The sequence below is a fragment of the Phyllobates terribilis genome, unplaced genomic scaffold (assembly GCF_046119375.1).
Source record: "Phyllobates terribilis strain yellow unplaced genomic scaffold, ASM4611937v1 Scaffold_1__5_contigs__length_1240528914, whole genome shotgun sequence".
In the NCBI taxonomy this organism is placed as follows: Eukaryota; Metazoa; Chordata; class Amphibia; order Anura; family Dendrobatidae; genus Phyllobates; species Phyllobates terribilis.
Window position 1 is genome coordinate 1,134,452,785 of NW_027362761.1, and position 18,806 is coordinate 1,134,471,590.

The following is an 18,806-nucleotide window of genomic DNA, read 5'->3' on the forward strand; positions in this document are numbered from 1 at the left end:
TGCTGGCGATGAGCACACCATGAGAAAAATGCTCAGTCATTAGCTGATCAGATAGTTCCTGCCGGCATAAAAATGTTAGTTATCAGCAGCACATCACCCAGTGTAAACAGGGGATGTGCTGCCAACAATATGATGCCGTATGTCGACAGAATGAATCCAACAACAATCATTTTGTTATACTGATAAGTGAATTGATTTGCATTACCATGGTACCGTAGTCAGGTCAGTACTCCGTGGCCCTGCAAACTGCCTCCTGTCTGCCGGCATCCCTGGCTCCTCTTTTGATTAGTTGACTTGGCGTGATGTCACCATTGTGGTGTGACGCTCAATGATATTGCTGTAGGCCGGCAAATCAGAAGAGGAGCCACATATGCCAGCAGGTAGAAGGCGGTTCACCGGACCAGCAAAGGGAGCCCTGCGAACCGCCGCCTGCCTGGCCACATTTTTGGCTCCTCTTTTGATTTGCGGGCCTTGCACAACGTCATCATTATTGCAGTGTGCCACATGCATGACATTGCACCAGGCTGGGTAGTCAAATAAGAGCCGGGGATGCCAACTGATAGAAGGTTGTTCGTAAGGCTCCCATCCAATGACTGCAAAATACTGACCTGACTGCTGAACCAGAATTTTGCTCGCCTCAATTATATTCCCATCGGTTTTCATTGATCATAAAGGTCTCATTAAGTGAGCTCTGAACGACTTGCAGAAAGTCGATTGCTGCTCATTAATGAGCTAAGATTGGCCCATCTATATGGGCCACAAGGATGGGCCACCAATATCAGAATCCTGGACAAACCTTTACATTGTCAGCGATAAAAAAAACATCTCTTGCTGTGGAGGACTCGGCACATCCATATATAAATGACCAACACATTAATTTGAATTGGAAATGTGTAATGCCTCATTTTTCCTGCGGTGGAGCTACAGGCAAATTGAACACTTGGTGCCAGATCTCTCTACCGATCACCGCTGATTTGTGTCATATGTCTCGAGTAGACATCTGATCTGGACACGCTTCTGACTACGAAAAGTTAAAGAAAAAAAGAAAAATCATACAGCCGCTTTAATGATGATATACTGGGGCTTTTTTGATTATAGTCCTACATTTTCTTTATTGTACATCAGAGCAAAGAGTTTTTTTTTAAACAGTCCTCTTAAGTGAAATTCATTATCAATTATATTAATGCCTGTCTTCATAGTGGGAGTGTGGGCTGTAATGTTTTATTGACCTTGCTCTACAGCTACATTTGTCTTTTAGGGCTATGCTTCAATTTTCGGATCTGTATGACAGCCTGTTCTATAACGGCCTGACTGTATACATTTCTGCTAGTCAACCTTTAGCCATTATAATCTAAACAAAGTCTAGTACAACCATCTGTAGGCCTGGAATATGTTGCATACACCTCCTTTTTGCAGGTGTTAAGCATATGAGAGAAGAGTCTAGTAGGTGGTCAGCAATCTCATTCTCTTTTAACTCCTACCCAGAGTATAAAGGGTGTTTTATTTTATTTTTCTTTCTTTTAACTAAATATTACGACTGTCTATGATTATTATTATTTATTTTTTTATGATGCTTTTTGGTTTAAACCAATAAACTTGAATGTTTTCCTATTTAGGCAGAGTATGAGGTGGCGTCAGACGAGAAGCGCAAAGATCATGGTCTCAAGGTTTTAGATACCTACTTCAATAATGGGGTGAGTCACTTTTAATTTATCCAACACTTGCTCATATACTTTATCAATTTTTGCCAATTTTTAACATAATATACCATTCCATAGTGCCAGATTGTATATTTCTTGAAGCGTTTGTTTTTCTTAGATCCTTTGTGGGGTTTTTGCCTTTTGAAATGTAGATATTTGTGGTGTTGCATTTTTCTTCTTTCTAATTGACAAGTCGTTTTATTAGTTTCTATACAGGCAGTTCCCGGGTTACAAAATTGATAAGTTCTGTAGGTTTGTTCTTAACCCGCAAGTTGGAACAGGACCTAGGAAAAAAAAAAAATACCATTGACCTCTCCGGCCGCCCCGATGCGCGCCACATGCCATTTGGTCATCTTTTTTCCACCAATACCTCTCCGGCAGGCCAAGACTTACGTCCGTGTATAGGCCGGAGCTCACTGCATGTTACATGGTCTCGATGGTGAGTCCTGGCATATAGTGAAGAGGCCAGAGATGTGGTGTGCAAAGAAGAGGACCGGGTGGCCGGCAAGGTAAATGTTGGTTAAAAAAATCTATAAAAAAACAAGTCGCCTCTCCTGCTGGAGACTGGATTGTGTGATGGACTCCCTGTATTTGTAGTTGCAGTAACATGCACCATTAATAATTTCTCACCTACCAACTCAAACCACCCCAAAATAACCCTGCAGAAGGAGAAATGACCTAGTAACCTCCACCCATAAAAAAGCACCTCATCTTTTCAAATGTGGCCGGCTGTAAAATTCTGTACAGATCCTATCCTTGATTGCTATAAAATGACATTTACTGAGAATTCCCAAGCTGCTGCCTTATGCCTGTTGTGTACCACACATAGTAAAGCTACACTAAGCAGTCATTACCATCTGCTTCACTAATGCCTAGGCTGCAGTAATAACAGGACCTTAGTTGTCTTTACAGACAGCTACTAGTTCTTTAATATCCCTGAGAAAGAAGGAAGTAAAGGTCTACACCAATTTAAAGGGGTTTTCCAATTTTAGAAAAGTGGACCCCAAATGATTGGATATGCGTACAGATGATCACTTAACTCTAGTCCAGCACCGGCTTCCCACTGCTGCATCGGTCTTTGTGTTCTGACTGCAGCGGTGGCGACATGAGTACAACGGCATATCACTGTTGCTGCCAATCACTGAATTCAGCAGTTTGCGCAGTCTACATCAGCAGAGCTACTGAGCTCAGTGATTGGCTGCAGTGGTGATGTGCACGGTAGTAGTGTTGTCACTGCTGAAGCCAAAGCACAGAGATACGGAGCAGTGATATGGAAGGCAGCACTATTGCTTTGCCTCCAGGCTTCCCGCTTACCCTGGGGCGTTGCTCTCCTGACTATTCCGGCAGGTGGGTTGGCTGTTCCTCTGGCCCGAACATGGCCTGATTGATGCTGCAAGCAGAGGCAGTTTTGCCTTTGTAGCATCAGAGGAACACAAGGGCTTGGATGCAGGCCAGATGCGGCCATCTTCAATACAATGCTCGCAAGCTCAATAAAGTTTGTAAGCGCTGCTCTCCTATCATGGGAAACTGGCCACCTCTAACCAGGGCTGTGGAGTTAGAGTCGGTGTCCATTTTGGTGGAGTCGGAATCTGAGTCGGTATAAAATGGACCGACTCCAACTCCTAAAATATATAATAAATTGGGTACAGTAGTTCAGTGCAGTTTGTGGGGAATATTTTTTTCAGAAGAATTTGGTAAAGTTATGAAAAGTCTTATAAATGTCTGTCCTATTCCTGATCTAAGGGTCTAGACTTTTAGCTGAGCTGAATCTGTGCTACAGTAAATTTATCACTTAAACATGAGCCATGTATGAGGGAGTTGGAGTTGTGGAGTTGGGGTCGGAGGTTTGGCTTACTGACTCCACAGCCCTGCCTCTAACTATGCAGCTTGCTGCAGTACACAGTAAAATTGTTTTCCAAGCATTTTGCAATTTTACCCATTTATGATTATGAAAAATCCTCTGATTCTTTCTTTGAAACTTTAGAATACACCCTTAGATTTAAAGCCTAAGAGGCCGATTCACCTTTTATGCTGGAAAATTTGGGTAAAAGCTTTGAAAAGTTGCTACATTTTTGCACAACGCAAAAATTTAGTGACTGTTGGTATTTTTCAGCAGTTTGACTCGGCTCCTCAGAAATGGAAGGATTCTGGGTGGGACGGGTTGTCAAATTAACCATAAATGCTGGCGTTTTGTACACGACACTTAGAAGAGGCGCCGAATTCATTACATTTTTCCAGTGGATTACTCTAGGTGCACTTTCGAGAAGCTTGTTTCCAGTTCTCCCATTAGAATCCATGTAGCTGTACCCTTCGCGGTGGTTCTCTGTACTAATTGCATGACTTATCTTAATATACATTTTTTAATGTCTAACTGCATTCAAATGGATGGAAACTTTCAGAAGATGACTTGGGTTGCGATGGCCTGGACTGCGGTGTTGATGTACGGACATGTATGAGGAGGGAGGGCAGGATATGGTCTAAATCGTTACTTCTCCGTGACTTCTATAAATATTTTTCTGACCCAAACTTTAATTTGAGGAGCCTAAATATTTGATTAATCTATAATTGAGTGCTTCTCTCGCAATGTATCAGGCAGTCACAGCTTGCAATTTTATACTGTTGAAAAAAAAATCTATTTAAAAATGGATTTGTGCGGAGCTGAATTTTACTTGTATTCCACAGGAGCCCAATGTGTAAAGCTTGCTTTAATTCTTTTTTTTTTTTCTGTCTGTCAGACATGTCCTAAGGGGACACATAAGTGAGAAGCAGATGTCCAGAACAAGTCATGTAAGCATGGCTGCTACATTTCAAGGACTGAGAGCACTTGTAGGTTTCCGTAATTTTGAGTGATTTAATGGTGTGGCGGCCACATGTGCATTCTGATCTCCATTAACATCAGATTCAGACATGTCAGATTGACTTGGCAGAAAATCCGGTCTTGTGGAATCCCCTTTTATTTAATGCCCTCGCGGCCAGAACTTTCCAGGACTGAAGAATACTCCAAGTAAAGTTAAGAGTGTGACATAGTTGGGCTGATTGTATCTGTTGCAACATTGAAATACCAATGCCTTTGCCCTTGACATTGATTTGAGAGGTCAGCGGTTTTGTTCCACCACAAACTGGAAGTACCCGGAGGTGTTTATTGATGCCCAGCTGTCATTGCTGCTACTGTGTGGTTAGAGGAATCCCGTGAACAATCTTGAGGAGGTGACTCATAGTCTCAAGTAGTTTTCATTTGCTGTTGAGGGCACTAATACACTAACATATGGTAAAATCATTAATTAGATGTAAACCCTTGTGGAAACCTCTTAGACCGTGCTTCAGGCATTTTACACCTTGTAATAAAAAAAATGTAAAATACTAACCCATAAAATGTGCTGGATCCAAAGGAAATAATAGCAACTTTAGTCTCCACTAATTTCCATGAGTCAAGGGCGACCTAAAGGTAATGAATTAGTCGTTTTATTTGTCAATGGCTGAAAAACTCTTAAAGGGGTTTTCAGGGTACTCAGATTATTATAGCATTGTAAAGTCTATCAGAAATGAAGATACTTCATTATGTACTTGCTGTTAAAATTCTGCTCTGTTCCTGAGCTGTCGCAGCTCAAAGAACAGAGTAAAGATTTTTTGTCTGTGCTTTGAAGGGCTCAGCCAGCAGCTCTGCAGTCAGCTCTGAATGAACGTCATTGGGGGCGTGGCCTAGGATCCTCGCAAGCTTACAGTGAATGTTGGTGTGCCCAGGAAGAACACACAGGCTCCACACAGAACTAGTAATCTTACCAACTTGTGACTTTGGTCAGAGAAGATGAAGCTGTGGTTTTAGAGTGCTAGATTACATGATAAATTTAATATGTTATATTGCTTATTGCTACTTTACAGAACTCAGATTCGGCTTGGTGTCTGTGGAAACCTTACAAACTACAGGAGAGTCTCGGGATGGTGTATACTAGTTGAAATAGGAGTAATGTTGGGAAAGAGAAAGTGTGCAGTGATTTATCCATCTTGAGACTATATAGGAGTTTCCGGATGGTGCTTTACAGGTGGAGAGGGGGGGCACTAATTGTGGAAGCTGTGTGACCGATAAAGCTCCATCTCCTAATAAAGGTAGTGTAGAGCAGGGTTCCCCAACTCCAGTCCTCAAGGCCCACCAACAGGTCATGTTTTCAGGATTTCCTTAGTATTGCACAGGTGATGGGATTGTTGCCTGTGCAGGTGATGGAATTATCACCTGTGTAATACTAAGGAAATCCTGAAAACATGACCTGTTGGTGGGCCTTGAGGACTGGAGTTGGGGAACCCTGGTGTAGAGCATGGGTGAAATTTTAATTTTTCCGAGTGACTACATGAGAGATTGTGACAGTTGTGGTGGGCCGACCCATAGACTGAAATTAATGTGAACATACAATTAATATACACTGCTCAAAAAAAATAAAGGGAACACTCAAATAACACATCCTAGATCTGAATGAATGAAATATTCTCATTGAATACTTTGTTCTGTACAAAGTTGAATGTGCGGACAACAAAATCACACAAAAATCATCAATGGAAATCAAATTTGTTAATAAATGAAGGCCTGGATTTGGAGTCACCCCCAAAATTAAAGTGGAAAAACACACTATCAGCTCATCCAACTTTGATGTCCTTAAAACAAGTCAAAATGAGGCTCAGTATTGTGTGTGGCCTTCACGTGCCTGTATGACCCCCCTACAACGCCTGGGCATGCTCCTGATGAGGTTGCGGATGGTCTCCTGTGGGATCTCCTCCCAGACCTGGACTAAAGAATCCACCAACTCCTGGACAGACTGTGGTGCAACGTGATGTTGAGGTTGGAGCGATACATGATGTCCCAGATGTGCTCAATCGGATTCAGGTCTGTGGAACGGGCGGGTCAGTCCATTGCTTCAATGCCTTCATCTTGCAGGAACTGCTGACACACTCCAACCACATGAGGTCTGGCATTGTCCTGTGTTAGGAGGAACCCAGGGCCAACCGCACCAGTATATGGTCTCACAAAGGGTCTGAGGATCTCATCTCGGTACCTAATGGCAGTCAGGCTACCTCTGACAAGCACATGGAGGGCTGTGCGGCCCTCCGAAGAAGCGCCACCACACACCATTACTGAGCCACTGCCAAACCGGTCATGCTGAAGGGTGTTGCAGGCAGCAGATCGCTCTCCACGGCGTCTCCAGACTCTGTCATGTCTGTCACATGTGCTCAGTGTGAACCTGCTTTCATCTGTGAAGAGCACAGGGCGCCAGTGGCGGCTTTGCCAATCCTGGTGTTCTGTGGAAAATGCCAAGCGTCCTGCACGGTGTTGGGCTGTGAGCACAACCCCCATCTGTGGACGTCGGGCCCTCATACCACCCTCATGGAGTCGGTTTCTAACCATTTGTGCAGACACATGCACATTTGTGGCCTGCTGGAGGTTATTTTGCAGGGCTCTGGCAGTGCTCTTCCTGTTCCTCCTTGCACAAGGGCGGAGTTAGCAGTCCTGCTGCTGGGTTGTTGCCCTCCTACAGCCCCCTCCACGTCTCCTAGTGTACTGGCCTGTCTCCTGGTAGCGCCTCCAGCCTCTGGACACTACGCTGACAGACAAAGCAAACCTTCTTGCCACAGCTCTTATTGATATGCCATCCTGGATGAGCTGCACTACCTGATCAACTTCTGTGGGTTGTAGAGTCCCTCTCATGCTAACATGATTGTGAAAGCACAACCAACATTCAAACGTGACCAAAACATCAGCCAGAAAGCATTGGTACTGAGATGTGGTCTGTGGTCCCCACCTGCAGAACCACTCCTTTATTGAGGGTGTCTTGATAATTGCTAATAATTTCCATCTATTGTCTATTCCATTTACACAACAGCATGTGAAATTGATTGTCAATCAGTGTTGCTTCCTAAGTGGACAGTTTGATTTCACACAAGTTTGATCTACTTGGAGTTATATTCTGTTGTTTAAGTGTTCCCTTTATTTTTTTGAGCAGTGTATAATAATTATAATTAATATCATTTAACATTGAGCAGAAATAAGTATGTAACTCTCCCTATATACTACCTTGAATGCACACACAGCCCACCACACAAAGCCTTTCTATATACAGTATGTTCCCAAACACAGCCCTCTATATACAGTATGAGCCCCTCACAAACGCTATATACAGTATGATCCCAAACACAGCACCTCCCTCTTTATACAGTATGAGCCTCCAGAGCCTCCCAAAATACAGTATGAGCCCATACAGCCTTCCTAATATAAAGTTTGAGTCTCCACATAATGCTCCTGTAAATAGTATGAGTTCTCACACATAAAGATAAACCCCCAAAACACATACACCGACTCCTCCCTCCCGTTCCCCTGGCGCTCTGCACCAATCTTAGCTGTGTGCCCTGATGCTCCGCACTGCAGACTCTATGTAGTGACATCATCACGTCTGCTGTCTGTCATACACGCTGAATGGCAGAAGGGAGCAGACGGCCCCTTCCTCCACCACTGTATTCACTGCTACCTGCATCCTGAGGATGCAGATAGTGGTGACTTCGGGACGCCGGGTGGGAGAGGGAGTCAGTATGGTGCCGCCCATTGGTCACTGTTTTTAGACCTTCAGCTCTGTTGGTCCACTGGCACTTTGCCCAGGTCTGGTCTAGAGGCACAATCCGAGAGCTGGCAGGAAGTGCAATATATAAATTACAGCAAGCCATAAGGATGGTTTCATGGGCTAAAGGTGAGCTAAAAATGTTTAACAATTTTTAATTGTGCCCGTAAAACCACTTTAAATTGTTTTAACTTTCGCAAAACTTTTTGGGCTGTTGGCTAGCAAGGACAACAACTTTAACGATCCAGCAACCATTTTGGTCTTTGAAAAAATATGATCTGCATCATTTAGGCTCCTCTAAAACTTCCCACCCCCCTCTTGTTTTTTTTTTGCATTTATCTGTAGTGGTGTAATTTATTAAAATAGTAAAATTTTAATTAATAGAAAGATTCCTGAGGTCATGCTTTTGATTGCTCCACAGGGTTTAGTTTTGTCTCATCATTAAGATGGGATCTAATGGCAAGATGATGTCTAAGGAGAGAAGATCTGACCTGCTGATTTTCAGCTAACTTGAAGTTATGCCTCTGCTAGAGAAATTTGGGGTCTACTCTCTATGTAACGTGTGGACATAGCCTAACTCTCGGCTGAACCTTCCTGTAAACAGAAAAGTCGGGAGAGAAAACTGTCGGCCCAGTGGTCATTCGGCCAACAAATAGCTAATGTATATTGGAACCTTAACAGTGGACTTAACACTTTACCAGTGGCTTTGATGCCCAGGCGGTTGGATGGCTGTGTGTGTTATATGAAATGACATCATCAGCCAGGCTGCAGTGACCTCCCTAGTCCTCGTTTCAGGCCCGAGAGCCTTTCTCTTGTGTGATTATAATCTGTCCACTTTAGTTCTGATGCCTCCTCAGGCCACGCTTTACTCTCCACATCGTGGAACGTTGTGACTCTCGTCTATAATTCACCCTCCAAGTCCTGCGAAATACTAACCAGATGTTTTTAGCCAAATACAACAGCAACAGGAAATTAATTTTGAGTGTGTTTTTCAAAGTTTGGCTCCAAATCAAAGCTCACAAACTATTACCCAAAAGAGAAATTACAAAGAAAATGCAGATTGTGGTAGGTGTGTAGCTTGTATATATTTTATTTTTCGTTATAAAGTGCACAATTTGGATAATATTTTTTTTTTTCTGGTGGTAATCTGAGATGCAATTGCGTGCACTCAGGGTCAAAAATCTAAGTATGAAAATACCATATTGTAAACTGAAGCACATTCCACTTGGCTGATATGACGTCCTCTGTCCTGCACTCGTGTTCACATAAATACTCTCCACAAGGACAATAATACAACTTGTGTTTCTCTAGGATATATATATATTTTTTTCATTTTGATTTTCAGTTAGATCTTTTCTTTTGGGTTTAATCCATTAAACCTTATTCCCCACAAGATAAAAAAATAAACGCTTCAGAAATTGAAGTTGCACAGCTCCCCCTCAAACTAATATCGGGTGTGAACCCTAATTTGATAATTTGACCACTGGATCGGCTGCGGTGTGAAAAAAAGTTTTTTGCTCTCCCTTATTGGTCCATTAAGGTATCCAAACATTGCTTTTTTGGCGACAGCTATTGCGCACGCACACAGAATACAAAGATATTGACTACTGCTAGGTCCGACCAGGACACGTTTGAGATGGACAGCAACAAACTTGAAGTTGTAAAGGACTTCAACCTACTCAAATTGTTGATCACTTAAGATGCAGCGATGACACTGGAAGTCAATAGATAAATAGCTATGGGCAAATCAGCAATGAAGTCACTGGACAAGGTCTTCGTATTAGGGAACATTTCACTGGCCACAATGACACTGCTCGTTCATAGTTTGGTCTTTTCTGTGGTGACATACGGATGCAAAACCTGGACAATAAAGGAACAAGACAGATGAACCGCCGTCTTCGAAATGTGGTGCTGGAGATGGATGTTAACAATACCATGAATGGTAAGAAGAACAAACAAATCAATCTTGGAACAAATCAAGACAGAGATGTCACTCGAAGCAAGGATTACCAAACTATGACTTGCCTACTTTGGACACATCATACGAAGAGAGCAATCACTAGAGAAGGACATCATGGTCAGAAGAATAGAAGGAGAGGTGCAAGGCTAAGAGGAAGACTAGCAACCCTTTAGATCTTGTCCGCCATTATCTTGATCATATCAAGCTATCTTCCTACAGATCAAGTCACCATGGCAGATTCCAATCTCCCGTTAGACCACAAGGATGGAATTATGAAATTCAGCTTATCTGATTCTTTTCTCCCCCAACATCTGCCGTTGCGGTGGAGTCGGAAGGCTGATTTACACTTACGATAGTTGTCTAGTCTTGTTGAAATTGTAGGTTTGGACAATTTTTTTGTATCCTGTGGAAGAGGTATCCTACTATGGGGCTATAAAAATAGTGAGTTTTCTTTATTAAATGTAAAAATCTACTTAATTCACTCCCTTCCCCCAAACCGGTAATCACTCAGCCTGTTCACTGTGATGTGCGTCACCTCTGGTGTATATAATAAATTTGCTAGAAGCAGCAATTAGTGTTTGGCATCTCTAGTTTCCGGAGAATGTGCTGAGTAGGGTTCCAGTGTAGCGCAGAAGAGATCTCTTTGATGGCCTCTCTCCGTCGAATGAATGCAGTGTAGTACGATGTGTAATGCAGCAAGTAGGGATCCGGCTTTAAACTCTTACCCAAAGGCCAATTCACACGACCTGATGAAAAATAAAAAATCGGTTATACTTTCATCTATGCGTTGTTCTGCATATCCATATTATGCTTGTATCTCCTTATTTAGTTATTTTTAGTTTTGCTTCCATAAACCTTTTTCGAAATCCTAAAGAATAAAATCCTATATTTTTCCATTCTGCATCAAATCCCATCTTTTTTTTCAGATTTGAATATTTTAGGTCTTCGTTGACATCTGTGGTAACTTCTTGTCCATAAATTGACATACAGTACAGACCAAAAGTTTGGACACACCTTCTCATTTAAAGATTTTTCTGTATTTTCATGACTATGAAAATTGTACATTCACACTGAAGGCATCAAAACTATGAATTAACGCATGTGGAATTATATACTTAACAAAAAAAGTGTGAAACAACTGAAAATTTGTCTTATATTCTAGGTTCTTCAAAGTAGCCACCTTTTGCTTTGATGACTGCTTTGCACACTCTTGGTGAGCTTCAAGAGGTAGTCACCCGAAATGGTCTTCCAACAATCTTGAAGGAGTTCCCTGAAATGCTTACCACTTGTTGGCCCTTTTGCCTTCACTCTGCGGTCCAGCTCACCCCAAACCATCTCGATTGGGTTCAGGTCTGGTGACTGTGGAGGACAGGTCATCTGGCGTAGCACCCCATCACTCTCCTTCTTGGTCAAATAGCCCTTACACAGCCTGGAGGTGTGTTTGGGATCATTGTCCTGTTGAAAAATAAGTGATGGTCCAACTAAACGCAAACCGGATGGAATAGCATGCTGCTGCAAGATGCTGTGGTAGCCATGCTGGTTCAGTATGCCTTCAATTTTGAATAAATCCCCAACAGTGTCACCAGCAAAGCACCCCCACGCAATCACACCTCCTCCTCTATGCTTCACGGTGGGAACCAGGCATGTAGAGTCCATCCGTTCACCTTTTCTGCATCGCACAAAGACACGGTGGTTGGAACCAAAGATCTCAAATTTGGACTCATCAGACCAAAGCACAGATTTCCACTGGTCTAATGTCCATTCCTTGTGTTCTTTAGCCCAAACAAGTCTCTTCTGCTTGTTGCCTGTCCTTAGCAGTGGTTTCCTAGCAGCTACTTTACCTTGAAGGCCTGCTGCACAAAGTCTCCTCTTAACAGTTGTTGTAGAGATGTGTCTGCTGCTAGAACTCTGTGTGGCATTGACCTGGTCTCTAATCTGAGCTGCTGTTAACCTGCGATTTCTGAGGCTGGTGACTCAGATAAACTTATCCTCAGAAGCAGAGGTGACTCTTGGTCTTCCTTTCCTGGGGCGGTCCTCATGTGAGCCAGTTTCTTTGTAGCGCTTGATGGTTTTTGCAACTACACTTGGGGACACATTCAAAGTTTGCCCAATTTTTCGGACTGACTGACCTTCGTTTCTTAAAGTAATGATGGCCACTCGTTTTTCTTTACTTAGCTGCTTTTTTCTTGCCATAATACAAATTCTAACAGTCTATTCAGTAGGACTATCAGATGTGTATCCACCAGACTTCTGCACAACACAACTGATGGTTCCAACCCCATTTATAAGGCAAGAAATCCCACTTATTAAACCTGACAGGGCACACCTGTGTAGTGAAAACCATTTCTGGTGACTACCTCTTGAAGCTCATCAAGACCATGCCAAGAGTGTGAAAAGCAGTCATCAAAGCAAAAGGTGGCTACTTTGAAGAACCTAGAATATAAGACATATTTTCAGTTGTTTCACACTTTTTTGTTAAGTATATAATTCCACATGTGTTAATTCATAGTTTTGATGCCTTCAGTGTGAATGTACAATTTTCAAAGTCATGAAAATACAGAAAAAATTTTAAATGAGAAGGTGTGTCCAAACTTTTGATCTGTACTGTATGTGGCGCCCCTGAGGGTTCGGTCGCCACAGAGGTATTGCATCTCATCCAGAGGTGTGGTATCTCACTCTCAGGTAAGGAAGGAGTATGGCTCAGGACCCTAACACTACATCCACTACACCACATTTCCGGGGGACAGGGCGAGATTGCTCCTACGGGAGAGCACAGTCCCTGATCCCTGGCTTGAGTGGGGAGGAACCACTTAGAGAGGGGGAATTAAGTAGTGGATGGGTGGAGGACGTAGATCCTGGGAGCACTGGAGTAGAAGGTATAAAAGGAAGGAACCATTTTGTTTCAAGTCAGACAGAGAGTGGAGAGTTGGAGTTGAGAGGAGAAGTGACAGGAGCAGAGGCTCTGCACAAGCTCTGCTCCACAGGTGGGCCAAGTCAGGAGGCCTGAGCCTGAAGGAGAAGGGAGAGAAAAGGGGAGCAGGAGAGGCTCCAGGACGAGAAGAGAAGGGACCCCAGGGGTACGGTCTGTGCAGCAAGCCACCCGTACACCCGCCGCTGCCAGGAGGTAGGGGGGTCAGGCCGTAGAAAGGGAACTGGTCCCTTAACTAGCCAAGAGCTACAAAGCCTAACTAGAGAACCGGAGGCTGCAGCATTTCAAATACCGCAGACCATAAGTCCTTACGAGTGTGCTAGGAAGGTTGCCACATAGGACCACGGGGACGGAACACACGTCGCCCACCAAGGTCGGAAGACACCGGACAGGAGTGCTACTAGGTGTGAGGTGCAGGGAGAAGGCTAGAAAGGGGACACAGAAGGGGGTCCTGATAAATACTCTGGAGGTATCTGGGAGTCGTCCGAGCCCCTCACTGCGTGAGCACAGGACGCCGTGGCCTCTTACACTGGCCCTGTAACTGGAACTGCTTAAACCGTGAGTAAAGGATCTGAGACTGTATCGTTTGGACTCTGTGATTATTCTTGCACCATCACCACCATCATCCAGTCACGCTGCCCTGAAGCTACACTCTTCCTGTGGGGAGTTGCATCACCTTGCTGCACACACCACCAGCTTCAGCGGACTGCTCCGCAGTGGCGGTTCCCAATAACCGCATTCCACAAGTGGCGTAGTCGGACTATACATAACAGACACACATGAACTACCCTGGTTTGACCGCCCTGGGTCACGGACCGGGTCTCCGCCACGGTGACTACAACCCCCAGCATCTACAGGCCCGGTTCCGGGTATCCCCACGGCCCAGGGGGCGCGTCACTGTGCATAATATATTAAATCCAATCCTCAACGTTGCAAATTGCAACACTGAGATGGAAAAGTCATGACCTTACTAATCAATTTACATGGTAACCATCTGGAAATGGAAACAATATTTTCAAAACATTTTGATTTATTCATTGTTGAGTCTGAAATCGCCACCCTTAAAGCCTCTGCTGCAATCACTGAAGTTATTAATGGTTCTCTAAGTGCCGCACTGAATACACTGAAAATCATCAAGATGCGCTGCAGGCAGCTCCAAGTGCAATTGACGACCAATAACGTCCCAGATGTGCTCGATGGGAGACTAGTCCAGAGACGCTGCAGGCCATGGTTGTGCGTTTAGACCATGCAGGTTGCTCATAGCAGCACAAGCAACATGCGACCTGGCTTTATCATATTGAAAAACGGCTCCTGGAACACTTTGAAGAAATGGCTGCACCACTGGTTCCACAATCAAATCAATGTAACCTCAAACTGTTAGTTGATAACTTGCTGATCGGTGGGTGTCCCGTCGCTGGTACCTGCACCAATCGACTTAAGAAGAATTTTTATTTTCGTAGGGGAACTTTAATAACCATTAGAAGATGGCGTTGCAGGTCAAATGCCAAACCCACCGCTCTTTTCATACTGGCTGCTGGACAAAGCCAACCGCAGCAGCCCCTTAGGGAATAGATGGAGCGTGGGTTCCATATTTGCACTACTGCCCCATTCTAACGTCACTGTTCTAATCGGTGGGACATCCAGAAATTAGCAAGTTATCACACAGTTTGTGATATATAGAATAAATATGGTATGATTTTTATGTTTTTTGGAGTTAGATAAAATAAAGTTGTGTTTTTTTGTTTTATTTGTGGTCTGTTTTTTTTATGTATTTCTTCATTTCCAGTTGTTTTTTTTTTTAAGTCCATTAAAGAACTTCTACTTACCAGCCCGTGAGAGCTCTTGGCTTTTATACTAAACCCAAGGCTGTGTGAATCTCCCCGATAGGCCCATCACAAACGATCACAGGGATTATGCATAAATTCGGCTTCGTACATATATTACTCTAACCAAGGGTCACTCATAATTCACAGCTCCGACCATATGCATGTCGAATATAAAATCCAGATCCCAACACCTAGTTCCAAGACCTGAAATAAAAGCTGCCCCGGTAATTTAATAAGAGCTTGTTCTTTCCATTTGACACGTTGAGGTCATGGTGCCTGACGAGGAATGCTGCGTTATATCAGTTTATAGTCACTGGCCGTCCACAGAGACATTTTAAAGATCATTTATAGAAGATCAGGAATTTGGATGTGGGGTCACTATTTCAAATCCTGGAGAGCATTAAAGTTCTGCTGAACTCATCTGAGCCGGAGTGGACCTTTCCTACGATAAACACAGGTGTATATTTTGAGAAAAAGGAGGTCATTCATATAAGGAAAGCCTATTCGGAAATCAAACCTAGTAACTTTGCTATTTTCTGGTCCAACAATGTGCCAGATTATGGAGTTTTCTAGAATACTGGAAATTGATCTGGAATTATATTAAATACTTTCATGCTTTGCAAAAATTCTTCTCTATACTGAAGTTACTAAATTAGAAAAATTTATGTAAGGTTTCAACTCAGGATAATCCGGCTGGTGGATAAGCAGCCCCAATAAAGTTCCAAAGAAATTCAAACTGTCCTTCAGGTTCAGGATGCATCAGTGTCAGCACAACTATCCTTGGACATTTGAATGAAATGAAATGCTATGGCAGTAGACCCCGGAGGACCCCACTGCTGACACATTAACACAGAAAAGCTAGACTGCAGTTTGCCAAAATGTAGGTTAGTAAGCCAAAATCCTTCTGGGAAAGAGTCTTGTGATGAGACCAAGATGCAGCTTTTTGGTAAAGCACATCATTCTACTGTTTACTTAAAACGGAATGAGGCCTACAAAGAACACAGGATCTACAGTCAAATGTGGTAGAGGTGCAAAGATGTTTTGGGGTTGTTTTCCTGCCTCTGGCATTGGGTGCCTTGACTGTGTGCAAGTCATCATGAAATCTGAGGATTACCAAAGGATTTTGGGTCGCAATGTAGTGCCCAGTGTCAGAAAGCTGGGTTTTCATCCTAGGTCATGGGTTTTTCAGCAGGACAATGACCCCAAACATACCTCAAGAAGCCCCCAGAAATGGATGGAAACAAAGCGCTGGAGAGTTCTGAAGTGGCAGCAATGAGTCTGGATCTAAATCCCATTGAACACCTGTGGAGAGATCTTAAAATTGCTGTTGGGAGAAGGCTCCTTGAAATATGAGAGACCTGGAGCAGTTTGCACAAGAAGAGTGGTCCAAAATTCAAGTTCAGAGGTGTAAGAAGCTTGTTGATGGTTATAGGAAGCGATTGAATGCAGTTATTTATTCCAAAGGGTGTACAACCAAATATTAAGTTGGGGGTGCCAACAATTTTGTCCAGCCCATTGTGTGAAATTATGTCCAATTTGCCTTTATTTTCTGGGGGTTTTTTTGTTCCAATACACAAAGGAAATAAACGTGTGCATAACAAAACGTGTTTAATTGTAATAATTCTCTGGGAGAAATACGTTACTTCATTTTCTGGAACGATTTCAAGGGTGTCGGCTATGACTGTAAGTCATCAGATACTGGTATCAAGACCCTGTATGCTGAAATAACAGGATGAAAGAAGTATTGAATGATTGGACAAATGGAAGGATGAATGAATGGGTAGATTAATGAACTGTGGAAAGATTGATGGAAGAACCAAAAAACTGGCCCATGGATTGCGATTGAACATAGACGGAAGGATGGGTAAATAAATGGAGAGATTAAAAGGATAGGTACATGTATGATTGTATAAACCGAAAGATGAATGTGTCAAAGAATGGACAGATTGAAAGGATGGGTGGGTGGAAAAATGGACTGGTGGATGGATAAATGGATAGATTAGTAAATAATAGAAAGATGGAAGGAAATATAGATGTATAGAAGGACCCCAAAACGGGTACATGGGTGGACTATTGGTACATAGATGGAAGGATGGATAATTGAATGGACAGATTAAAGGGATTTCTACATAGATGGATAAAAACATGCAGATGGAAGAACAGGTAGACTGATAATTGAAAAGACAGTAAGATGGATGTATGTGTAGATGACTGGACAAATTGAAAGAATGGGTAGGTGGAAGAATGGAGTAATGGATGGATTAATGGGTAGATTAATGGAGAGAGGAAAGATGTAGGGAGAGATGGAAGGATCCTAAAATCTTTGCATGGACCGACTATTGAATAGGCCTATAACCAAAATACTGGTAGGTAAATGGACAGATTAAAAAGATGCGTACAGAAATGGAAGGCTAGGTGGAAGAACAGGTAGAAGGATGCACTGACGGAAGATTGAATAGACCTATATATGGATGAATGTATAAATGAAAGAATGTATAGAGGGGAGAACAGATGAATAATTGGATGGTGAGATGAAAAGTTGAGCCTACAAAGACATAAACAGATGACGGATGGACCCATGGAGCAGGACGAATGATTGTACAAGAAAGACATCTTGATGGGTGGTTGAATCAACAAATTATTTTACTCTTAACTATCTTTTTTGCTTATTTGTGCACATCAGGAATCGAGAAGAAATATTCATCTTGGGAAGCCCATTATTTTCTCATCTAGAATTTCAGGATAATTTTACGGTACAGTTTGAGTCTTATACTTTCCTACGAGGCTGACACAGTAGATCTTGAGGCACAAAATATTTCTATATAGTCCTTTGAGTTATAGGTAAGGAAATTGCCAAACCATCCCACATCATGTTTGTAAAGTTCCAGTTTCTTTAGTAGAAGAGCGGGCGAGTTGCTAAGTGGTAGAAAAGCTATACTGTAAAAACATTGGGGGAAGCCCTTCTTAATGGACTTGTCCTGAGAGTGGAATGGAATAAAACTCGACACAAGTTTGTGGTTCCTGGCTCTGAATGTTTCTTCACCGCATACGCTTTCATTTCTCCCAGCAAACGGATGCTGCAGAATGTGTTTTGTATTTATAGGTTTTGTTTTTTTCTCCACTTTAAGTAAGGACAAAATGTAAGAAAACAGATGTTGCCAGAAGGCTAGATGATAACCTGTATGGCCACCATCTCAGCTTGCACATTTGGAATGACACATTTGCATGCTTACATAGACATGTTGGAGCTGAAGATGTTGTACTTTACATTTATTAGTCTGGGTGACACTGAAGAAACCTTTATAAAAATTCATTAAAGGGAAACTAAACTCCTAACTAAAAGCATATTTGTAAAGGTCCTTTCAATGCTTAATAAATCCATAATACCTTTCTTGTAGTATTTAGTTTGGAAATTGCTGAGCAATCCATATCTGAAATTCTAATCGCAGGTGCACTGGGCGGACACTGCTCTTCCACCTGTCATGCCTGTCTCCTTATTTCCCCTCCCGCCGTCGGATCACTCTTCTTTCCTCCACTGCCTGAATCTCTGCACAGGTGCCAAATTATCTTTTGGGGTCATCTCATGAAACTGGGTGGTGCATGTTGATGAAACCACCCCAGGTAGTGATTCTGCGCAGGTACGGAATCATTGACCAGGGTCGTTTCAGTAGAGGGGTGGCATATGCGCAGATCATTTGGCCGGCATACACTACGTCATCAAGCGCCTACTGTGCATGCGCCGTTCCGTCTGATGACACAACTCCAGATGGTGATTCTGCACAGGAGCCAAATTCT

General features: G+C 42.9%; 1 protein-coding gene across 2 annotated transcripts in view; it reads left to right on the forward strand.

Moving 5' to 3' along the window:
• The window catches only part of GRK4 (G protein-coupled receptor kinase 4), a 217,605-nt gene that overhangs the window by 132,416 nt on the left and 66,383 nt on the right, over positions 1-18,806 (forward strand). For both annotated transcript variants that reach the window (XM_073647535.1, XM_073647544.1), the window contains exon 4: positions 1,617-1,694. In XM_073647535.1, coding sequence (XP_073503636.1) covers positions 1,617-1,694 — 78 coding nt within the window. The remainder of the gene's footprint in view (positions 1-1,616; positions 1,695-18,806) is intronic.